This window comes from Haemaphysalis longicornis, unplaced genomic scaffold (assembly GCF_048455015.1).
Source record: "Haemaphysalis longicornis isolate Haplotype H1 unplaced genomic scaffold, Haemaphysalis longicornis Haplotype H1 scaffold_12, whole genome shotgun sequence".
Classification (NCBI taxonomy): Eukaryota; Metazoa; Arthropoda; class Arachnida; order Ixodida; family Ixodidae; genus Haemaphysalis; species Haemaphysalis longicornis.
The window spans coordinates 33216147-33241404 of NW_027526225.1; the positions used below are offsets into that span (position 1 = coordinate 33216147).

Consider the following 25258-nt stretch of genomic DNA (forward strand, 5'->3'; position numbering starts at 1 on the left):
TTTATACCCTTCACCTTAAAACTCCTGGCCACGGTATACGATAGAGCGTGAGTATGGGGGCTCGGGGTCCCCGGTTGTGCCCTTACCGCCACCAAGTTTACTCAAGGTGCCCTGGGCAGGGTCTGACTACTTAGATACATTTCATCATTTCCTAACTCTCTTTCACAAGCATGTGTGTGAGCTTGTCATCCCATATCTTTATGCTTTTTCATTCTGATCTTAATGATCTACTGACATTTGGGCTGTCACTTGGCTGTGAAGTGAGAGCAACACAATAGTTTTTCGTTCTATCTTATTGCTTGTTATTTTCTTCTATCTTTTCATGTAAACATTCCTTTTATGCTGTTCATCTCAAGTAAAGCCATGATAGATTCACTCCGTTTTTATACGGCTTACATTCTTCCCTCTGCATATTTCTCTTGCAAGTACATGTGCATTCTCAATAACCGTTCGCGTGCATTGCCATATTGCTAAGGTGCTGCAATTTGTATATATATATTGGTCGGGTTTCTTCTTCAATTGGCCAGTTCAGCGTAGAGCATAGTGAGGGAGACCATAGCGTGTTGTCCGATTTCTTACATAGTATATTACCCAACAGTTTCGGAAGTGGAACTTCCTTCATCAGGGGTTCTGTTAGAATGACACAAAAAACTTCTGTACACCCGTGGAATACGCGGGATTCTTTTTCTTCTCACCCTCGTCAAGAAAGGAGAACCCTTGGGGAAAGTGAAGCAGAGAGACGTAGCAACAACATTTCGTAACTATACAGCCGTGGAAACGCAAGTAGAGAGAGAGGGGATAAAAAAGAAAATAGACAGTGGCCAGTGGAAAGCAGCCCCAATCGCGGCGTTGACGGAGAGCAACAGGACGCATAAAGAACAACCGATGCATGTCCGCTCGAACAAGTGCGCGTGGAGTTGGGAGAGGAATAGTCAAAACATGTAAGCCCGTGCGGAAAAGCGCACAACGTGTATGGTAAAAAGAAGAAAAAGAATTACGAAAAGACGCTTGTCGAGCTACTCTTTGAGAGGGTTGTTAGACCTGAAGACGAATGCCACACTGCGCACAGTGGGCTTCGGAAAGCTGTAGCGAAAAAGGCGAACAGAGAAAACAAATGTGGAAGGAGGGGGCGGCAAAGGGGAGCACCGGGGCAGACATTCAGACGCGTACAGCACGCCGCAGAGCCGCAATGGCCCCTCCCCCACGTCCCGCGTCCCGGGAGGAGAAGGACATAGTATCCAAACGCCGCCCTGGGAGGGGGACGCGGCGGAGGCGCCATTGCGCCGAAACCTGGCTTCGCGTTATCACAGCCGACGGCGAGCCGCGCCGCTCCCAACCTCCCATTACTCTCAGAGCAGGCCGAAAAGACGGCGAACATAAGAATTACACACACAGACCAAAAAAGAAGAAAAACTGCGCACATGTTCTCAGACATTATCAGCAGGCATGGCCCGTGCCAGACAGTCTTCTCATTTAATGTAAACTTTTGAATGTGTTAGCCGACGACGCCTCTCAGTACTGCTAAAAAAGAAGGAAGGTAGCTTGATCTCATCAGGAATTTCAGGTATCCATTAAGATGGGAAGTCAGTTCAGTTAGTTCCTTTAGGCACGAAAGCCTTCGTGGGGTCTCGTTGATTCCACGTGTCAGTGATTGGCATTTGTAGATGAAAAAGGATCCCTTGTTTTCCTGATCAATGTTACTTTGAAAGCCTGATTGGAGCAGCACGACCTTGATGTGTTCGAAGCTGTGGTTGGGAAGTCTGAGGTGCCGTGAAACTGGTAGATTTGGTTTCGGTGCCACGTCTGACCTTAAACCGTAAACGGAATGCTGTTACTGTTTGACCAATGTATTCCATGCTGAAGACGTCGCACCGAAGTCTGTATACCACGTTGCTCGAGTCACAGTTGAAGTTTTCTTTTATGTTATGCAAAAAGTCAGAACAGCTGTTTTTTACCTTGTTGGTTGGCCCAATGTGAGGACAAACCTTGCAGCGAGGCTTTCCACAGGGATGGCAACCCAGTGGTTTGTCTGGTGGGCCTGTCTTAGCCTTCACCATTAGGTCCCCAAGGTTTTTTCTCAGCGGTACACGACTCTGGGTGGTCTTTCAAAATTTTTGCACAACCGATTGCTCTGTTTTATAATGTTGAAATGTTTGTTAAGTATGTTGTTAACTCCCGGAGCCATTGCTGACTTGGTCAGTACAAGGTTGGTCTGTGATACGCCGTGAGTCTGTTGTAGGCTCGGCCCTGATAGAGCTGCAGTGCGATCGCGGCTTCGGGCTCTCTCTATTGAATCGCCAGGGACATTGCAGGGTAGTTCTGTTCCAGAAGGGTGGTTTTGAGTTCTTGCGTATGCCTGTCAATGTCAGAGCCGTTGGAGCATATTTTGCGGTATCAGTTGGCCTTAGAGTATGGAATGCTGGTCTTACAGCGCCGCGGATGGCTGCTATGAAAATGGAGGTATCTCTGCCGGTCCGTTGGCTTCCTCTATAGTGTTGTGGGAAAGCCGTTGTTGTGTACGAAAAAGGTAACATCTAGGAAAATAATGACCTGCTCAGATATCTCATGGGTGAAACTGATTCAAGGGTGAACTGCATTAAAATTCTCAATAAAGCTTGCGAGGCTTGTTTGTCTGGAGCTCCACACAAAAAATATACTGTCTAGAAATCTTCGGTAATATAATAGTTTGACAGAGCAGTGCTCCGGAAAGGCAATTTCCAACGACGCCACGAAAATATTTGCATAATTTAGGGCCATTTTGGTTCTCTTGGCTATTTCATTGAGTTGAAAGTAATGCCTTTTGTGAAATTCGGAATTATTGTGATTCAATACTAGGCCGGGAAGGGCATTATATAAATATATATATATATATATATATATATATATATATATATATATATATATATATAGCAGAACAGAGAGATACGGGACGAGGGACTCGGTAAAGATACATATCAAGGTTGCAGTCGTCATTGCCAGTGCTATTCGGCTTTTTTTTTTTTTTTTTTTTTTTTTTTTTCGAAATATATAATAGGGGCGAATGACGTGTGCTTGTCACGTTTCTTTGATTCATTGATAAATAAGCGAAAATATAAGTCGAGAAAAAATCCGCCGTTTTCCGGGAGCGGGACTCGAACCCACATCTCCGCATTTTTTCTCGACTTATATTTTCGCTTATTTATCAATGAATCAAAGAAACGTGACAAGCACACGTCATTCGCCCCTATTATATATTTCGAAAAAAAAAAAAAAAAAAAAAAAAAGCCGAATAGCACTGGCAATGACGACTGCAACCTTGATATATATATATATATATATATATATATATATATATATATATATATATATATATATATGTGTGTGTGTGTGTGTGTGTGGGTGTGTGTGTCTCCCTGTGTATATGTATATGAAAGTGTGTAATTTGTGTTCGGTGTGACCAATGCTATTTTTGATTTTCAGTGTGATGTGCACTTCTTGCGTCGCCTGTTCAGGTTTGTTCTTTTTTCTCGTGCACAAGCAAAAAGGCCCTCCGGTGGTTCCTGGTCACACTAATAAACAATTAATAATTGTTGTTTTTATTCTTTTTATTATGAAACTGTTTCCAGTGATTGGTTTGTCTTATCAATTGTCTCTATACCCTTTCCGTTGTTTTGTTGTATTACTGTCAAATTTTGTCGCTCTGCTTGTTGTGCTGTCTTTACAGCAAGCAGAGCCACGAAGTCGTCTTTATTTCCTTTTTAAACTGTACCCTCCTTTTACTCCACCTGTGTTTTATTTATGTCATTTTCACTACTTGAATTAGTGTGTGTCTTGTCGCTTGTTTGTTTCTTGCAATATTTTTCTTGTGGTTTGTTTTTATGTAACTATCTGTGCGCCACCACTCAGGCCTTTTGCTGTTCTGGGCACGTAACTAAACATGCCTGATGGATTGATTGATTGATTCATTTATTATTAATAATATCATTATTCAAGGTTTGTGTAACACTCAACGTGAAAACACGTTATTAAGCTAAGGAATGTCGAACTCACCGGCGATAGTAGTATGTTGCAGAAACGGCCATGATAATCAGACATAGAACCACTGCTATCACTCCTATGATAGCGCCAACTCCCGCTGCGCCGCCGCTGCTATTCACTGCATAGAGCGTGAAGGTGGAGTTTGTTGCATTCGTAACGTCCATCGCACCGGCTTTGCATAAATGAAAAAAAAAAGAAATTAGTTGAGCCTTAACGGTAGCATATTCACTTACCTACCACCGGAGCTGAAACGCGGTACCCGTAGAGCACATCCTGCGAAACGAACACAACCAATGAATTTGACAAATTTGCCCTCCACTACAATGCCGACAGGTCTACAAAAACGTGGAAAGCACCGGCTTGTGCCCGTAATGACATTCAGAGTAGATACTCGAAATAAGTCCAACTTAAGATGAACTTAGAACTCATTTCCTCCACTTCAAACTACAGGGTGAATTTTTCGTGCAGGGCAATTATTCAGAATATGAAATACGATATTTTGTGATAAGTGCGAGCGCACGCAAACAAATGTTCTTTCGCGATTCACTTATCGTCTTGCTCCCGAGGAAGGAATATCATCCTGTAATAATGTTGTACTGCCAATTTATCCGCCCCACCTTCTGATGACGTACGCGATGGGGTTTGTGGTTCTGTACGTACGCGAAGCTACGAGTGAGTGAATCCACACATTCACTTAAGATGAGGAGTAACTTGGATCCAGTCCCCACTTTTTTTTTACTGCAGAGCCATTTGCCAGGAGCCGGCGGGTAAAAAAAATTGATCCCCACTTAATCAGCTACCTGACATGTCTCCCGTTTACAGTGGGTTGGACCATGATGTGGATATCAAATTGGATGCAGTGGCCTATGTTCTAAGGAACGTACAAGCAGACACTAATAATGTGGACGCTAGAAATATACACCGTGCTCCATCATACAATGTCGGTAGGCACTCACCCCCGAATAGTTACTCTCGGCGACCAGTGCGAACCGGTACGGCGTTGTGTCCGTGAGGGGCGGATTTTCGAAGTTTCCCATCACGCTACCTCCGCCAACTAGAAAATTGATGGGGCCTTTGTCCAGTTGGTTGGGGGCAAAGTGGGCGGTTACGTAGTACCCCAGCCGCTGCTCTTGGGCGCTGCTGAAGTTGACGAGCTTGGGTGGTTCATCGATGCTCGCACCTTCTCGTACCACCAGCAGGAAGTAACCACTGCTCGATTGTGAGAGATCAGAAAAAAAAACAATGCTCTGCTATTACCCGTTTTGCTTCGTTCATTGAGTCGCCTTTATGATCGCTGCTATTCTTTGTGAAGGCAATTGTAGACGCCGCGCATGTGTATTGCAACACGATACAATCGCACTGAGGGCCCAGAAAAAAAAACCGCCAGGTCTTTTGCTAAACGTGTGCCTCACACGCAAGTGTTCCCAAACATAATTAGAGAATGATCCCGTGCATTTACGTAAAACTCTTGTTCCGGAAACTGCCTGACTGCATTGGTATGCAGTTAAAAGAGTCCCCTTTTATAGAAAAAGCTTCCTGCACAACGGTATTGGCGGTTATTAGGCCAGTAAGACACATAGTTTCAGATGTTCACAAATCCTTGTTTCAAATACTTATGACAGCACCTGTACGATTGAAACCCTAGTTGCTGATGACGCTCAGATACATCATGTACGGGACACTTTTTGGAACAAATCAACGGGGGACTAGATTACCTGAGAAAAGCAACGCTTTAGAGCCCTTATTCAGACGTGTGATTAGAGAAAGACATAGCTGCGCGAGTACGGGATGAAATACAGAAATGGTTTCCGTATCGACGCTGCACCGAGGCTTTAAAGTGCGCCGTAGTAGAAAGCTATGCAATAAAATAAGCCACCCGGGAATATTTAACATGACACAAGGTCCCGTCAAACGCGTTTCTGTCGCCACTCCAAACGAACAGCGAAGGACTACAGGCTGAAATGAACATGTAAACCGTAACGAGAAGGAAAGACAGCGTAAAATTTATGATGATGCCTTTGTAACAAGCATAACAAAATAATACTATTAAGAAATTATTTTGAATGGGTTTCCAACTAGGTAGAATCGATAGGTTAAAACTTTTTTTGTCAGTTGTAGAAGCTCAGTAGGGTGCCTTACGTGAATACATCAATGAGTCGCGTGAGCACAGGAACGGCTTTGCTGGCCAGTGAGTTTTAACGTGCGCGTTACTTTTCTTTCCACAAATTTAGCAGCATGCAGCAACTTCAGGTTACGCAGTTCATGTCAATGTGTGTCTGCAATATATCGACGTCTGTGCGGAATCCCATTTTTTATTTTACTGGCTCTAGTTAACACTCACTTCTACCAGTAATGCGTGCTTAATTATGTCGTTCATAGGCGTATCCAGACTTCACCGGTTTAATAGATGAAGACCTGCTCATGCAGCGACCGTTTCTAGTGGAGGACATTGACTCAATTATTAGCTGGGAAGGAACAACTATCGCCATCATACCGGGTTAAAATTAATCCTCAACTTAGCCAGCTTCGCTTGGTTCACTGTGCTTCCTGTGACTGCTGGCATAAACCACTCCTATCGTATGCATCAGTACATGTCAAACGTACCTATTAGGTCGGTATTAGGAACACACCGAACTGAACATTGTGAAAATATGTCTGCAAGAAGTGTACAACATGTCCCTCCAGGTCGGAACAAACATATTCTTTTGCCCAATAAGTGTTCATACCGGTACTTTCTGGTATAAAACCAGCAGGCGCCTATACAGGCAGTAGGTTATTTGGAACTCAACCTACATTTTTTTACCTGCATTGTGCATGCCGGCATACTTTCTTGTCATTACAAGGTCAAGTGAAGCAGTGTTGTACACGTTCCACCAAAATAGGAACGAAAGCTCGTTCCACGTTTCTTGCCAATTTTGAAACGAGTTCCCGTTACAAGTTCCTTTATTGCGAAAGGAAAGCGTTCCAGTTCCACTTCGAAAATTGGAACGTGTCGTTACATTAACGTTACATTATCATCATCATCATCATAGTGTCGGATAATCCTGGGTCGAAATTAAGTGAGACATTTAAAACTCACATCGAACTACGTATATTATAAGAATATTAACACCACCGGCACCAGGTTATCTGGAGATACAGGTAATCAAAAGAAACGTTCCTAGGCGAATTTTTTCAGGGAGCACCGGAGAAACTCCAGACGGCTCGAGGACATTTCGGTGCAGGATATTTCGGTGCGGAAATTTCGGTGTCCAAATTTCGGCGACCAAATTATCCGGTGCTTGCCAGTTTGCGACAGCCGTTATATTTTTATTTCCGCTTAACGTGGGTTATGGACAATAATCTGGAACAGTGAATTTATTTTTTTGAGTGATGCCATGTTCGATCTTTGCAGGCATTTTTAGAAGTTATAAATTTATATATATTTCTTAATACCACTTCCTGGGGGTACCTGTTATTCAGCCGATTGAATTCTTTAGCACACGTGTTTTTTTTAATCACAACCGGCAGTTATTTATATTCGCTCTTTTTTAGCTAAGAAAATTACCGGTGTTTACGATGGTCCGACGCCTTTTTTGTATTTTTTAAAATTCACGCCCCCTCAAATTACATAAATTACATGCACACTCTCAATATCCAAAAAGTAACAAACATAATCTACCCCCCAGAATGAAGAAAACCTTATGAAAAGTATTACGTGGGCTGGGCTTCCTTGCTAAAATGAATTCGCGAACACTGGTCTAGGATATTATCGGGGAGGAAAAACGGGCCTTTTGGAAAACAGCCGCAGGTTCTAATGTCCTAAATGATGATTAAGCGCGTACCGGTTGTGCATACAAAATCCAGCCATTGTGTTCGGGACCACCAACCTTCGTTTAATGTTTACAAGCCTACATTTACCACATTTGAATTCTTTGTTCTAGCGCCCCCCCACCTCCCCCCTCCCGCCTGTACGGTCTAATCTCGACCAGATTTCTTTTTCAGCCATATTATTTTCGGTTTCTCCTGAAAATCCTACTGACGTGGTGGAGTTCACGGTCTCCGAAGCGTCACCGCAGTGATTTTTTATTTTTTATTTAGAACATACTGCTAGCCTCTTAGTGGAGGCTTTTGCAGGAATTGGGTGATACATTCACAACAATTCATAGCACACTTCGCGTTCAAAACAGAGAAAAAGCTTTACATTCACCATGGCCGCACGAAACCTCTATAATGTGACACAAAAAGCCACCCAAAAAGCCGCTGAGAACACAATGGCCACTATCGTTTGCGATCTGCGCCCTTCCGCGCGTCGCGGTCATATCGACGGCACCCCCACTCCAGGAATCGCTCTTTCTGCGCCTTCAGTCGCCCCCTTGTGAGTTAACTCATCAAGTCGCGCATATCATGGACACCCCAGGTATACATCGCTTCCTCCTATTATAAGCAGCAAAAAAAAATGAATAGGCTAGTGACGAGTGCGGCAACAGTCGCCTTCAAGTTTTCGAAGTCCAGTCGACGCAATGGTGAAGCACAATTGACGCCTCTCTCTCTCTACTTAGGGGGATGATTGCCGGCGGGGCTCAGCTTTCCCCTCCCCTAAGTAACGTCACCGTAAGTGCGATGGCTGGTTTGTTAGTTTTAAATAGAACTGACACCGAATGCAACGAAGGCGAGATTTATTGAGAGATTAATTAAAACGAAATGCACACGCGCCTAATCGACCACGTTTTTCTGTTGTTCTTTTTTCGCGGAAGTTGTCCTAAGGGGGGGGGGAGGAGAGGAATAGACTAAAAGCAGCAGCGTCTTGCACCGTTGGGTGAAGTGAAAGGAAAGCGCTTTGGTAACACTTAAAGTATTAAGGTTGTTCGCATGAATGTCAAGATAACAAAAAAAATGGTTGAACGGATCCAAATTAACAACGTTACTTTTTACCATCTGCTACAGCAATGGTGTTTCACGTGGCAATGCTCCGCCAGGGTTTAGCGTTCGTTTCCACGAACGGCGGCGCGAGCACAAGTCTCGAACGTAAAATCATATCAAGTCACGAAATTACAATATTCAAGCTAAAATGTTCAAAGAATGCCTGGGACATCCCCTCACTCAAAATGTCAAGGCCAAGACGTCGTGCACTAAAATGTCCGTGCACAGCAATGTCCAAACCGAAACGTGCTGGACCGAAATGTCCGACACCGAAATGTCCGGATCCCGTTAAGCAGTCCGTCCGTTTCGTTGCTTACGTTGTTACCGGGTTGACAGGGACCAGTCTGCTCCTGAGCGCGCGGAAGGGCGAGTAGAAAGGGTGCGGAGGCACGGACATTGCGAAGGCAGGCCGGCGGAACTAATTCCCCTGCCGCGACGAATGCCCAAGAGCCCAGCCGGGTCCCGGTCAACCAAGTAACAAGGCATACGACAGAACGGACGAAGTGCTAAAACTCTATTCTTTCCCAGCCAGGGAACAATTCTATCGGCCAGACGCGCATTCTGGCCTCCCCAGGCAAACGATGAAGGGTGAAAAGCATTCTCGCGGCTACGGTATTCACCCGTCAAACGCCGCGCAAGCAACCATCATGAAAGCAAACACTAGCTGCGGCCTTTTGCGTGGTTATTCTTCTGCCTTTGACCTTCGAGGAAGCACGTACGGCTGAAGGGCGGCAAACTGACCATCTTATAGGAAGAGAAACGCAGTAGCGCTTTGTGGATTTTTGCACTCGAGCCTTGGCATCAAAAACAGCCAAATCCTAGCGATGTAACGGCAGGAACGCCGTTTCTGCCGTTCCTTCAAAAACGTAACGAGTTACCGTTACAATTCCACAGACCCTTAATGAAACGGTGGCGTTCCTCCGTTCCTCTAAAAAGGAACTAGTTCCAGGAACGCCGTTTCTTTTAACGCCGTTCTCTAAAGCACTGAAGTGAAGTGATAGAATACTTTCAAGCGTTCGGCAAGATTGCAAAAACGGTATTACCTTACATACGGTTACCGTGAGTCGTAATGTATTCTACCAAACCGGACAGTCCCGAAGGCCTGCAACTTGTTTTGGCCTTGTATTTTCGCCGTTGGCGGCTACTAGACTACGCATCTTCCCTTTCTTCAAAAGATTCCTGAATACAGAAGCTGACAACTTGCTCCGACTCTTCGCACTCCGCACAGTAACGGTTTCGCAGGAAAGGCGCTGCGCCGGCAATGTTTCTTCCGGAGCGGTATCAAAACTATACTTTAAGTGACGCCTCTAGCTGGTGAACGCGATTTTAAGCTTTTATTTTGATAAAAAGTTTCGCGAACGCAAATAATGGTGCGAACAGGCATCGAATGTCAACCGAGCGTGAAGAAACAGCAGGGAGAGTGAGCCACAGTCAAGCAGGCGACAAATGCGAGAATCCGTAAGGCGCCGTCACAGAGACGCTCTCCGCAGCGCCGCCCGTGGTCGCGTTCACCGCCAGTCGGTACTTCCTGCCGCAGCGTTCCCCAAATCAGAGTTTGCCTTTGCTGGGGTGAACCAGTTCTGCTGTCGTGCAGTCCCGTTCACGTGTTACGTGATATGACGTCAGTGCGCACGCATTAGGCTCACCCGCTTTCCGCCGCTGGCAACATGCCGATGTATCACCGTGGCCACGGCCTCGGTTCGCACTCACAGAACCGTAGTTGATCCCCAAACAAACTTCAATGTACCGAATTTATTTTTAATTGATTCCCTTCACTGAACACTTTCTACATACGCAATTTGGCACAAATGTTGTAATTTTTCTACGGTTCTTTGCTCTTTACGACGACAGCGATTTTCTGTGCCATACACCGCCAATTTTGGGCACTTTATATATAAAGCGCTGAGTTTGCTCGCTTTAAAACCATGTCGCCCAAACTAGTGGCGCTGATTGGCGAGCGGGCCTGAGGAATGCACCCTCGCCTGATTTCGCGGGTCAATGTGAGCGCTCGTGCATTTTTGTAGAGAATAAAGCAATAGAACTTGTTAATCGGTGGAAAGAGGTATGTCGAAAAGTCGACCGGTACTTATAGGCCTACATGTTCCGTGTGATACATGAAGGCCTACGAATGTCCTCTGTGTTTCTTAACGTTCATTTTGGCTCATGCAATCACTAAACCTTTCTAGAATTTGGCATCACGTCAAGGAGCGTTCTTCTTGGGGGAAGATCCGTCAGTTCTCGTGCACCCTTTGATAGGAGGAGCCTCGCGACCTTCTAAACAGGGAGCTGTGCAAGCAGGCCTTTTCGTATAACTCGGTCATTTTCACTTACGTGTTTTTTGCCTGCGAAACCGCCACGGAAATGCAAACTTCTTCAACGGCTGAGACTTCAACAAAGCCCCATCGTGAACAACGGTATGAACGGCTCACTGAAAGTACGGCGGCGAGCAAAAGACTTAATTCAGACATGCAGTCACGTGCTGCGCACGTCGGTCCACGCAGTATGGGTAACCGGGAAGCCGACGAAAAACCGAAAAAAGCAGCGCAATAACAATAGAAGGGCTGGAAAGCTCGCAGAGCTACTGAAAAGTAGACAAGGAAACATCGGCGTCAACACCGGCCGGTGCAGCGGCGTCGGGGGAGCTAAGATAAGCTAGACAAGCAACGGATACCTGACGTGCTCGGCTGTTGGAGCGAAGAGCCCCTAACATTATGTAGGGACGTTGGCCGAGCCTGGGTGGGTCACTGATTCAGAGTGGCCTCTTGCGGGAAGAAAGGTAAGTGGGAAAAGAATGGCGCAGCGCGCACATTGGTTCGTGGCCAGGACGCGGAGGTAGCGTTCCCTAGAGATACTTTTAAAATGAACAGGTTCAGGTGAGTGCAAGTAAGTTCGGATGAGAGCAGATCCCCCAAGAGTGCTACGGGAGCTATAAGTTAGTGAAAAAATGAATTTGCTGCACTGCTTGCACCAGCTCAGCCAGTACAAGTACAAAAATGGCTGCAGTGTACGCTTGGTAGTGCGAGTATTCTAAGCTCTAAGAGACGGGGAGGATGATTTCCCTTATCTTCGGCCTGCCCTTGATCACGGATGTTTATCACTTCTTCTTTTATTCAACAAATACTTTGTTCCGTTGGTCTCTTAGATGTAGAGCGGGACAATGCCTGCTTCCAGACGTGGACTTTACAGCGACCTTCTTACGTCGCATCGGGGTAGATCTTTCTACTTCTTCGCGTGATACGAAGCTAGGGAATCAGAAAAGGGCACGGGATGCAAATTGGTGACTTCGGAGGGTATTGTTTGTTGTGACGATGGCGTCAATTGTCTCGGAGAGTCAGTGGGACCAGGCAGACAACTTTCCGAGAACAAAGGGAGTTTGTGCTCACCTCAACGCTAGTTATTACTCTCACGACGAATTTTGAGACCAAAAAGACGGACAGGTTCAATTGACCATGAAGTGGACGTGGCCGTAAGGGCGAATGTGTGCATAACCGCAACCGTAACAACACTAAAGCTAGTCTGTTTCCAGAGGCGCTTGCATTGTACCAGTCGGAAATACTGTTTCTGGAATGTCGGGGAAAATTGCAAACTGCTTTTGCTCAGAAAATGGAGGATTTAAGCATTTGCCGCAAACCTAATGCCAGAGCGTCACTCAAGGAAAGCCAGTCTCTGTCGGGAATCTGTTGTGAGTGTGTCCGCAGGTGAGCGTGCTCTCAGGTGCCTCTCTTCAACGCCAGAAGGTAAAGCGGAAGCTTTTATGAACCGTTAAAGTTGTACCCTATTCACCTGCTTGCAAACACAGATAAAATTGGAGTACATAAGAAGTAAGTGGGCTTTGAAATACTTAAAGAATAATCATGTGGTGTTCTACGTCCACAAAAGGGGAAAGCTGTGAAGTAAACAATTTTGCTCCCTATAGTTTCACCACCCAATGGAAATGATGTAATCGATGACGAGGTAAATAGGGTTCGCAGAAAATGCTAGAACTTCATTTTGTCGAGTTGGTGCGTCCAATAAAAGGGGCTCATTGTCGCTTAAGAAGTAAAACAGTTCGCCAGTTGATTTCTGAGAAACTGCCTTCCTTACGTAGCTGAAAACTGGTCGTTGTAGGGGTTGTATGAGTTTATTATACGTACTTTCTTCGCCAGACTAAATGGAGGATAGGTAAGACAACATATATAACGTATTAAACCGGCGACCAAAACTGGCTCGTTTCAAGAAATCAGCGTTCCCTATGGCTAATCGCTTGTGGAATCATTTGGCGGCTGATTCTTGGGAAAGCCCAAATGCTGAGTCCTTTCAAGCATTTTTAGTCAGAAACACCTTTCCCGTGCATTCGGTCTTCCCTTGCGTCAATTTAATCTTGTAGCTCAAATTGGGCTTGCTCATAAGTCTGTGCAGTGTTTGTGGACACATTTTCGTACCTCTTTTTTATCTCTGGGTCAGTTACTTGCATTTTGTTTCTGGATGAACTAAATTTGTGTCTTCATTATCTCGGTAGATTGTTTTTATAGCGCTACAGTTTCTCTTATTGGTCCTTCTATTGATTCCCGCAGTTTTCACGTGGACACAATTATGTATTTTCCTGTTGGTTTGTAGGTGTTTGCTCTTAATTCTCATCCGTACGAAACTCCTGACTTAGCGTTTAAATATTCAAATTAAACTAGCGTGGTGGCGCGAAACAAACACACAAATGAATGAAAATAAAAAAATAAATTAAAGCAAAAGAAAAAAATGTCTTCTTTTAAAACATTGAAAACAATTCATTCTTGCCAGGAGGAACTTCTTCAACGCTGGGGCAGCGGTTGGTAATTGAGAATATCGGGAATAAACGCACAACGCATCGCCAAAAATGGCAAATACTAATAGAAGCAGAACATATAGGCACTTCAAGGTGCACATGTCAAACTGCTGCTGTTCGTAGCTTTCACTAGCGGCTTCCTGCATCAAGCGTCAAAGAAAATGACGTTATTTATAATATTTTTTATATAAAGTGCATTTGTGATGTTTCATTACACTGTTTTGATTTCGATGTATCGCTTATTTCTTTGTAACCCTTTTAGAAGGGGTCTCCTTTCATGTGCCTTCCCAGCTGAAACAATGTAGTGCTTTTTGTTTTTGCGTCCCCAAGGATCAATCCCATTTTTCAGATTTTCTTTTATAAGCTGTTTTTATTGTTGATTTTTTGCGTCTAACCTTCACGTATTTGTTTACGTTGTACTTCCGTGAACTATTAGTTATCTGGCCTTAAGCCTGCTCTTGGGCGCAATAAACGTGATCATTATTATGGTTATTACATCTGGGAAGGTTCCTTGATAGACTGAATATTTTCAATAAACAAAGATGAATTGATTAATTTCGATGGAGGAATACGTACGTTATGGGCCCTCCAACGGAGTCAACTGGCGTCAGAACAATGCTGACCGTGTTGTTGATGTTCTTCACCACACTGGGTACCATCTGAACTACTGGCGCTGGAACAAAGGAAAACGATCCTCATTGCATTTTTCGCACTTTAAATTTACCAGCCTGTGTTACAATATTGTGGGTCAGATAACCGTAAAGATACATACACTCGTGAACTCACGAGAAATTCTGCGTTGATTATGAACTAGGGGCCCTGCCCGGTGTACAATATTGCAGAAACATTCTTAGGTGATTCCCCAGAAGCATGTTCGTCCGTCTTTGGAAATGCGTGACACGATGTGCTTTATGAAATACACATGGGCCAATGACGTTTTTAATGCAAGTCTCTTTGGATCTTTATTCGAAGCCTTGGGCGCAATGCCCCCATGACGTCCAAAGAAAATATGCCTAGAAGTTTATGTGTGGAGGAATTCCATAGAAAGAGTAATTACGCATTATCTGACACTACCCACGAGGAAGCTTCTAGACAATTTTTTGCACTTATAACTTCTCGCTAATAAATTGACAATGAAATAAGTTTGCCATATACCCGACATATAGGTCAGGTACACCCTTTAGTTTGCAGTTTATCAGTATAAAGTTTTCCACATCAGACAGGAATACCAGTCCACTCTTCTGATATCAGGATAACAAAAGATGGCAGCGATGCCCGTGATTCTCTGTAACCTCAACCTGAATTCCCATCAGGGCCGGCACAGTGGGGGCGGGGATTTTTATGCACGCATTTTATCCGCATTAAGCTCCAACGCTTTCACCAGCCAAACGCGGGAAGACAGGTCGAATGGCGACACTAAGTCAGTTACGAGACTTTATCACACTTAAAATTGCTCACAAAATTGCCGGTCGGTATAGAAAAATATATCGGTGAAGTCACCAATTCTTTTTTCTATTCGAACATTTAAAGCTGACTCCTGCACTGAAAGCTGTTTTTTTTCATTTTTCCTGCTACAAATAAACCCGCTAATACGTTTTCTAGCCAATACTTCTGCAGCAAGTTTTTTTAAATAAAAAAGGCACGGCCGGCTTTGTTGCTGATGCCTTTGTTACGGGCTGCAGGGGTGGCTTTGTTACAACGACAAGGGGCAACCTACCTGACGCTTTGGTGCTAAAGTTGCCACATGAGGCCTCACCGAAGCCAGCGGACGTACTGGCTTTGATGCAGACCTCATAGGTGGACCCTGGAAACAGATCTTGGAGATCAAACTCTGTGCTTTCGGTAGCGTCCAGTGTGGTGGGGTTTGGTTTCCACGATTCGGTCAGCTTAGCATTGAACGTGTGAGCTATCCGTAAGTGCACCTGGATGTCAGGAATAGAAAGACCAAAAACAGTTGTTCTAACGTCGCACTGCTAAGGAATCTTCGGAGTTCACCTTTCTCATATGTATAGGCCGATATATTTGTATATATATTTATATAGATATATATATTTATATGTATATAAATATATATATATATATATATATAGTATGTATGTATGTATAAAACAGGCTTTCTGGCAACTGCTGCGGCAAAAGAGCAAACGGGCTGAAAAAAAGTGCAAGTCATTAATGTGTTACGAACCGTGATAGTCATTCAAGAAGCCACGCCCCTGATTCTGCTTATCGATTTGAAGCTGCCTTTTTTGTTGAATAATTCGCTAACTTCAAGAGAGTTCTAACACGATGGTGTGCCATGGGCACTTCTTTGCTCTGGTATCCATATAGTCCTTTGTTTCAAGTTCCCTACTTCCAGGCGATCCGAACTCATCAAGAAAGGTTTACCTTGTATTGCAGCAGCTTTCCATTTCTTCGCATTGGGGGCTGCCACTCAATCTTAAGGCTGTCTTCTGTCTTCCCCGAAGACGTTAAGTTGACAGGAGGACCAGGAGCTTTTAGGAAGAATCACGTAGAAATCACTTTATCTAGCACCATTCAGAACGTGATTACAAAATAAGAAAGACACAACAGTTTTTTACAGGCTTTTGAACCCCGAAAAAACCCAAGTGTGAACTGCGTTTTGAGAGCTGCTTTCATCTGTTAATCTCAGTTTAAGCCCTCGTGGAGAATCATTTTAAAAAGCATCAGTACTATTGCCAATAAAAATGGACAAAGCTCACACTAACACGTAAGACTTGAAGGTAGCGAAGCTTTACGCAACCTTCACGACCATCACGAAGGTTTAAGTCGACAATTGCAGCCGATCTACTTCTTCTTCGCTGCCGCAATGAACTTTACTTCGTCAGTGCGTGCTTCTTTCATTGTTTTGGAAGAGATAATCATCGGACATCACCTTAAAGGGGCGTACGCTATGACGTGTCTTTCTCGTTCTGAGCAAGTGTTGCCACGATTACCACGAATACTAGAGTTTCTTCATGTGGCCAGTTTCGGCCAGTCTCCCTGAGTGGGTATGCTTGGCTTTAAAAACGTGCGCCGGGGACGCAGAGCGGTCACCGCGAGGCACGTGCACACGCGCTCTAGGCATCTTTTTGGTTTTGTTAACTGCCGCGCATTCGCCGCGAGGCCCGCACTCACGTGCGCGTGCTCGGTAGTTTCTCTGGTATTTTTAACTGCGGACTGGAAAAAATACGATTTGCTAAACAGCTTCACTGTTAAAATACTTTGGCGCATAAGCAACGTGGTTTTGAAACCATAAAACCATTTCGAACCTTTTCAAACTTCCTTAGCAAGGGGCAGCTGTAGAACTAGGGGCGTAGATGCAGACGCTACAGGTTTAGAAGCTGCGCTAGACCAGGTAATCAGGGAGAAAGAACTGAGAGACTAAAGCACTGGGGCACAAGCGCCGCGCACGCTATTAATTCTAGCGTGGCATTCCAATTGCCGCCATATGTATGATTCTCATTGCTCAATATCGTGTTTGGCTTTGTCACATATAGCACTGCAATAAAAGCGCCATAATTTTCAAATACCCTTCGATAGAAATGAACTAAACTTTTTTGACTTGCTGATGTTGTATTCCCCCCCCCCCCCTTCCCAAAAAAAAGGCCTAGTGTTCCCTCAAACGGTATGCAGAGAAACCGTTTTATTCCCTCTCGGTTTGCGCTTCAAATAAAACTATTGTTAAAAATGCAGAACTTCGCTTATTTTTGTGCTTTCATTATGCAAACCTAGCAAGGCTTAATAACCGCGTTTCTGTCGACAGCCTGAAATTTGTGGCTGTAAAGGAAATGTGCAAGTGTTTGTGCAAAAAAACAATACAATGATAACGTACCCTCAGAACGATTTGACATTACAAAATGTTTGTCGACAGATTAATCTGGCTTTTCCATCAGTCTCATCAAAAAAAGCTGCGCGACGTAGGCCACTAAATTCTCGGTATTAGCACCGCACGTCGATAAGACGCCACATTTGCCTCATGGCAAACTCTTCTTAGGACGTTATCTCTGCGAAACTGAGATGTTGGGATGTTTTCATGAAATGACGGACTTTCTTTTTCTGCATGGTAACTCCGTGGTATGAAGAACAGTTAGTTATCAAAAAGGTTGTTCTTAAAGGCAGAGTGGAGAGACGTAATAACATTGATAACCTCACAAAGTTTTTTAACTATGCTCCACTGCAGCGTACTAAGATGGCGTAAGTATGCTTTTTAAGCAAGACTTACGCATTTCCTTCGTTTCAAATTGCCACTTCTCTGAATACGGGGAGTACCCTGTTCCGTTGTTCTGGGCCTGAACCTGTTGGGTCAATAAAAAAAGCACTTTTGAAGACATTACGTGCCTAAATGTTGGGAAAGTTCAACCTGAAAAACAAGATATATCCCACACAACGGGCGCATTTCATCAAAAATTTCTTTTATATGTCCGCATTCTGAACACACGTAATTTGGTGGTTCCACACGGTAGATATAAAGGCAAACGGGGTTTAAAGAAAACTTCATTGTGAAGCTAAAATACTTAACTAACTTTGTAATAGTCGTTGTCAGGAAGTTACAATTGTTGAAGTGAGTTTGTAGGTGACTATCCCCTGTGACTATGACACACAAGACGAATGGTGTGTTGCTTATTAAGTTCGGTCCTTGGCCCTGACTAAAAATTTACGCCTCCTGTCACATTGTTCAGGAAAAGTAGGGGTCTGTTTTTGCTGATGTGGGATCATTATTCTGAACAGCGGTTGTACGAAAGCAAGACGTTGGTTTTAGGAGGAAACATTTCACGAGCAGGTAAACATCGAACAATTTTAAAAGCGAAGCTTGTTTTGGTCAAGGATTTCATGGGATGAGAGCTGGTAACGCGGATGCAGCGACGTAGAGAGGGCATAGCTTAGCGAAGGAAGAACAAGCGCCAAGCACTCGTGCAGCGTAGTGGGACGTGTGCAGCATAGTGGGTAGAGGGGAGCGGGCGCAGAGTGCAGGTAGGCGGATCCAAGGCGCGGGTGAGAGCCCGCGCAAAGGCCAGGTTGGCGGAGTCAACAAGAGGAGGAGAGCAATCAGATAATGGGAGAGCGAGATCCCAAAAGATGGTTCGGATGAGCTCGGATATATAGACGACCGCGCTTGGCGGTGCACTCTTGAATGTTTGGAAAATCGCGCGCTCTCCATAAGAAGAAGCCCGTCGGCAGTGCCAGCGAGAATTGCCGCACAAACGGGAATCCAGGTGCTGGCGTCAAGATGTTCTATAAAGCCAACACGCCGCAACGCTCCTTGGAAAGGCCGGATCGCTCGCGCCTTGCTGTTTGCGTGATTCAAACTTCGCAGCGGCAAACACGTCGTGTCTCTACATTCCACAAAGACGCGGGCACCGATGCGGATACTTCCCCTCTCCCCTCTCTCGGACGCAGCGTGCGCCAGTAATACGGACCCCTCACGGACTCTGGAAAGAGCGTTGTGTGTGTCTATACCATGTCTCGTCGTGTGCAAAAACCAGAGGGAAGGCTTGTTTGCCAGTTAGCGCGTTGGGTATAAATTCGACGCCCAAAAGCGCAGAAGTTCATTTCTGTTGGAGCAGTGAATCAATGCTGTCACTGTGCTCGGGTCCTATACTATAACCTCGCCCGTCGGGGCATTGTTCCTGTCTTAGTTCGGCTCATCTCTCGCCATGGAGTAAACCAGTTAAGTTTGCCTTCGGGTTCTTGTCGTCATCTTCAAGGCAGCAACACTTGCTGGCCGCTCGCTTCACCAAGCTACCACTGGCAAGACGGAGACGATGGAGCTCGGCTCGGGGATGCCTTCCGGTATGCAAGAGCGGTTAGCGTGACCGAACTGAGGTGGCCAAGCTGGGTTTGTGTTAACCATGGTTAGCGGGATAACCGCAGTTTAGTCTGCCGTGTAACGCTGCTGAGAAAACTGCGGTTCTGTCTGATCGCGGTTTGCTTAACCATGGTAAGTGTGCCCGTGTAACGAGGGTATTAAGCGTAACGATGTTCAAATTCCAGTGGCGGCCTCTCTGAACCAAAACATTCTTAGCAGCCCTTGTCCTATCACAATTCTATCTGCCGCTATAAACAGGTGATTTACCGCTGCTAGGGAGAAGCAATCCGCTTGCTTACTCTTGTGTTAATAAAGAGAAAACAATATTGCATAATGCAAAGCTGTTGCTCAAGTTGAAACTGCGGTGTAGCAGAATAGAGCAGTAGTTGAGGCAAGAGGAGTTCACCCTTTATGCTCACCTCAAAGAAGTAGCGTTGGTTGGCTTCGAGGCCATTCACCGTGTAGCAATGCCTGAATTCACTCCTGCCGCAGTTGGCGGGCTGGATGACTCGTTCTGTGTGTCGGCTTCCGTTTGTTGAGTTGTAGTACTTTAACCGCTAGTGGATTAGGACACCGTACGGAGGATAGGGGGCCCTCCAAGACAAAGTGACGGTGTCTTGGGACTGTTGGGATGCATCCAGATCTTTTGGAGCAGGAGGATCTGGAAATAGTAAAGGTACAGTGTTCTTCACATTGTCATCCAGTAGAATTATAAATTCGAACTTGACGACTTTTCATGTTTGCTGAGTTTATTGATTTTTTTATATTTTCTCATAAATCTTTATAAGTCTGTAGTAGAGCCGCTTACCAAAGTTATAGTTAGCCGCATAGGTGACAGCCTGGAATTTGAACAACCCAGAGAGCAGGCTTGGTTTAGGAAAGGGTACTCAACCATGGATCACATCCATGTTGTCAATAAAGGGATAGAAAAATCCGCAGAATAATCTAAACCCCTTTGCATGACATTCAGAGACTATGGGAAAGCGTTTGACTCAGTACACGCCGCAGCCGTGCTAAAAGCGGAAACTTGCATAAGACTTGCAGACGACATATATAAGGAATGTACAGGCAGGATCACAATCAAAGTGGTAAAGTCCTAATCCCAAAGGGAGTAAAGCACGGAGATACCATCTCACCAGAACTGTTTACACTGTGACATTCGGAGATTTATACCGGCAGTTTTCGGCGTGTACCGAAATACGAAAGAGTCGATGCGCGTGCCATCTCGCGTTTCTGCAATGACCGTCCTTGGGCGACATTCCCATTCTGACCGCAAGGTTCCCGCTGGAGGCGTCGCGTATGCGCGCTGAGCGCCCAACGACGAACCAGTACCCCGGTCTGCATTCCCTCCACGCAACAGAGGAGGGGTAATAAGCCCCGCACACCCCCTGATGACTCTAGCCACCTTCCGTCGTCGGAGCCGCCATAGAAACCATCCGAGAGCGCTCTCCCGCATCTCGGCCGAGATCGAGATGACGATCATCCCTCGTACCTATCTACGCATACCCCGAGCTCGCAGCAGAACCATCATACGATTCTGCAGCATGCTTTGGATACCACCACGCCCCGGAACGAGAGTCCCGACCTTCCCAAAACTACATAGCAAGCGCACCCCGTGCACCTCAGCCTCAGAACGAGAGGCCCTGTCCCCGATATCCAGCGGCAGCTTACGAGTCACATCATCTCGCCGAGTTAACGCGTAGGCAACAGCCCAACTTCGTTGTTAATAAATTGTTTCTACAGCCAAACCTGTGTTTTCTATTTTCCCCTCAACTCCGTGTGGACCCACCTAGTTGCTAGCCCGACGCTGTACCTGTATTGGGGGCGTAACAACAGCATGTCTGGAGAGGTTATTCAGAAAGGTTGACTGGGGAAACACAGGATTATGAATAAACGGACAATACTTGTGTCATTCGAGGTTGGCAGACGACATAGCCTTGCTGAGTGAGACTGCAGAACACCTAAAAAATGCTTTATGCAACAGAAAAGCACAGTACTGGAGACAAAAATAAATGTGAATATATCTAAATAACGAGGAATAAGCATGCGAAAAACGTCCTCTCGAGCTTAGGAAGCAAAACGCTAGAAGTAACAAAATACAGCTACTTCGGACATATGGTTCGTGTCGATTTCAACCACTAGAGAGATATGCGGCGCAGAATAGGTATGAGTTAGGGAGCACTCGGCAAGTGCAATTTCAAATAATGAAGAGTAAGCTACCAATATCACTAAAAAATATGTACAAGTAGTGCACACTGCCGGTGATGACGTATACGGAGCTGAGACTTGGCGCCATATTTAACAACTAGAAAGCAAACTTAGATCGGCTCAGGAGTGCGTGGAACGAATAATGTTAGGTGTGACAATTATGTACAACAAACGAGCATCCTGGATCAGGGAACAAACTAGAGTAGAAGATATAATACTTGAAGTAAAGAAAAAGAAGTGAACTTTGGCTGGCCATGTAGGGAGACGAAGCGACCACCGGTGGACAATTATGGTAACAGATTGGAAGGGGAAGGCCGATAACACGATTGAGGGATGAAATAGGAGAAATTAGGTCGCCAACAGTGGACTCGAGTGGCGCAGGACAGGAGTGGCTGAAAGTGAATTAGAGAAGCCCTCCATGTGCAGTGGACCTGATTAGGCTGATGTTGTTGATGATGATGAATAAATAGGCGAGAATCCCGTTGCAGTATTTTTACTTTGGTACCCTCGTCCGTATATTAACCTGATTGTCTTCTAACGCCGTCGGAAATAACAAAAATTGTGAAACCGAAAGCTAACTGAAACTGAGACCGTTTGGGCAGGTTACATTTAAAGAAAAAGCATGGTCGCTCTCTGTGCCGAAAAAGATTGTTTGAGGTGTTTTACGATATTTTTAGCACACGAGGGTAAGCTTAGCCTCATAAGTAAAACCTGTCATGTTGATTAAATAAGCCATCATGAATTAAAAAAATGTCGGGCCATCGTCTTCGTTGCTTGGCAACGCCTGATCATTAGCATAACCACTCGCCTGCTTAGCGAGAGTATGCCGAGAGGGCAAGAAAGTGCGAGTTGGGTCTTGAATTGAGCAGTGTCAAACCCTGCAGAACGTCCCGTGAATACACAAATGTATCGGTTGCACCACTCCATGTAATCACTGCGCTATAAACTTGTAATCACTCCCCACCAGGATGTCTAGATGGTTACTGCACAGAGGCCAAATTTTATTGCGGCAGCTGCAACAGTGGGCGAGCAAGCATCGCGTTCGAGGCGCGTACGGATAGAGAAATACCTGTGGTCGTCGTGTTAGTCGAAACAGGGAATATGTCAGAAGCTATCTTTACGCCATGTCAATGTTCACTTCCCTTTAAAATTATCTACACAAGCTGTTATGAGATTCTGATTTATTCTGATTGTAGGGTTTAACGCGCCGACGCAACGTAGGCGATGAGGCCCGCCGTAGTGGAGGGCTCCGGATTAATTTTGACCGCCTTTGGATCTTTAACGTGCGCCGAAATCTCGTACACACGGGCGTTTTTGCTTTTCGCCTCCATCAGAAAAGCGGCCGCCGCTGCCGGGAATCGAACCCGCGACCTCGTGCTCAGCAGCGCAACGCCTTAGCCACTGAGCCACCGGGGCGGGTTGTTATGAGATTACGACAAGCTAAATACGGCATATCCCTTTTCGTTATAACCGATAACGTACCTATTTGGTTTCAATATTGCATTTCAATCACTCACTTTTACTACGAATTTTGAACGGGAAATCCTATTTTCGGAACTACTGTATGAAAAGTGCGACATATCGATTGTTGAAGGTACAAAATAAAGCGTTTTTTTTTTTCAAAAAGAGCCAAATACACAAACCGAAACAAAGTCAGATAAAACTGCAGTGACAAGACAAACTCGCAACTTTCTCCTAGAAAACAGGTGGCAAGAAAATTGGTGAGATAACACCCTGATAATGTGTACGCAGCTCATTGTTCGTATCGAAAATGAGCCACATCCTGCTGTGGTACGGATCAAAATGAGCCGAATTCATTTGCCCAATGGGAATTTGCTTTTGGTGCGAAGTTCAGAAGACTATCTTGCTTTCCGAAGCTAGCTTATAATGAACTCTGATGGCTTTTAAGAGATAAGCGAAAGATATGTCCCAAGACGTCAACGACAAAGTGAACAGAAGTGAAGGATACGAATTTCAGAGACGTGAAACCATAATTTCATCTTGTCTTCCCCGTACCCGCGGAGAAAATCAGGTTACTCATTGTAGCGTAAACTACACTGGCCGAGGTTGACCAGTTTCGCGTGAACATTGAAGGGCAGTGCTGCGCAAACGCGAGGAGCATTGGATTGGACCGGATTAGATCGGATTGGATTGGAGTGGATTGTATTGTATAGTACATGATTGAACTGGATTGGATTGAATTAAAAAGTATTGTATTGGATTGGACTGGCAATTCAATCCAATTGGAATAGGGGAGTGTAGAGAACTAAGTCTACAGGTTCGCCGGTCTGCGCACTCCAGAGGAGTGACAACATAGCCGGGGCAGACGCACTTGCGTCGGCGCGTGCCTAGCTGTGCGCAACGTTACTAGAATAAACTTTATTCTAGTAACGTTGGCTGTGCGCCTCCACTGCGCAGTATCCAAGTCTGACGCTGCGCCGGAGCAGCTTGGTAGCCGTTTCACGTGGCTCCTCGAGAGCCATGCTGAGCATGCGCGAGGAGGAGTGACTGGACTGGACTCGATTTGAGTGGATTGGACTGGGTTGCAGTGGATTGGACTGGATTCCTGAATCTTAGCTCACGCCACGGATATCGTGGCATAGCCGAGCTAAGTCACGACTATTTTTTTGCTCCCATATTTATCATTTTAGTACTTGGCGAAGTAGCCGCCGCTTACAAGTCTTGGAAAATCCCTCCCCCCTCTCTGAGGGTACGGCCACTTCATTAAGTTGAAGAAGAACATATGAGAAGCTTTCTTGTGAAGCGTTTTTAAAATACATGGGAAGGAAAGGAAGAGTCTGCTTACTTCGGGGGTGTCTTAAGAAGTGATCAAGAAAATGATCCTACAAAACAATTCGGGAAGACCTGCTGTTGCTTCCAAGAGGGCTCCCCTGCTGTTCATGTGTAGTTGTGTTCTTGAAGTCGTCATATGTTTAATGCCTTTTCCGCCAAAACTCCATCATACAATTCTTGAAAGTCAATTTAAATAAAGTTCCCATAGGAATGGCGCCACAACTTGAATATTTCAATTCATCATCATCATTATCTTATCTACGCCCACTGTAGGGCAAAGAAGGCTGGATCTCCAATTATTTCGGTCGTGTGCTAAGACCGGGAAAATTCTTGATCTAGATGGGCAGATAAGATGAAGAGATCAAGAAGAGATTTCCATTCAATACGAGCCAAATGGAAACGTATCATTCTATATTGCAAATATTCACCGCATAATTTGCGATTACTTGTGGCCATATAGCTCGCCTAGCTGACATGGAAAACATCATATAATAGCTTTGAGGATTTCGTTCGAGAGGCAAAAGAGGCATTTAGCCCTCCCTCTGAAAGTGCCGGGTGAATTCAGCAGCAGCAGCGATCAGGCGTTGAGCTAGCGCAGTGTCGCAAGCTCCATTACTAACGAGGTTCTAAACTAAGTCAGTCGTGGCCTCAATGCGAACCTCGCAAGGCAAAAAGATGAAAAAAGAGAAAATTCCTGCTAATTCACTTTCAAGCCCCCATGTGCAAAGTGAGCT

The 25258-nt window shown here is 45.1% G+C and overlaps 2 protein-coding genes across 3 annotated transcripts in view; both read right to left on the reverse strand.

Moving 5' to 3' along the window:
• Positions 1–25258, reverse strand: part of LOC144162553 (receptor-type tyrosine-protein phosphatase kappa-like) — a 616238-nt gene that overhangs the window by 96785 nt on the left and 494195 nt on the right. The window contains exons 15-20 of one of the 2 annotated variants that reach the window (XM_077693141.1): positions 16103–16209; positions 15435–15639; positions 14294–14390; positions 4974–5226; positions 4251–4290; positions 4030–4135 (exon numbers count right to left, since the gene is read on the reverse strand). In XM_077693141.1, coding sequence (XP_077549267.1) covers positions 4030–4135; positions 4251–4290; positions 4974–5226; positions 14294–14390; positions 15435–15639; positions 16103–16209 — 808 coding nt within the window. Of the gene's footprint in view, positions 1–4029; positions 4190–4250; positions 4291–4973; positions 5227–14293; positions 14391–15434; positions 15640–16102; positions 16210–25258 lie in introns of both variants that reach the window. The other variant, XM_077693140.1, reaches the window with a different exon arrangement.
• Positions 19947–25258, reverse strand: part of LOC144162554 (protein sidekick homolog) — a 92794-nt gene continuing 87482 nt past the window's right edge. The window contains exon 15 of the mRNA XM_077693143.1: positions 19947–20184. Within this exon, the coding sequence (XP_077549269.1) occupies positions 20081–20184 (104 nt within the window). The 3' untranslated portion in view covers positions 19947–20080. The remainder of the gene's footprint in view (positions 20185–25258) is intronic.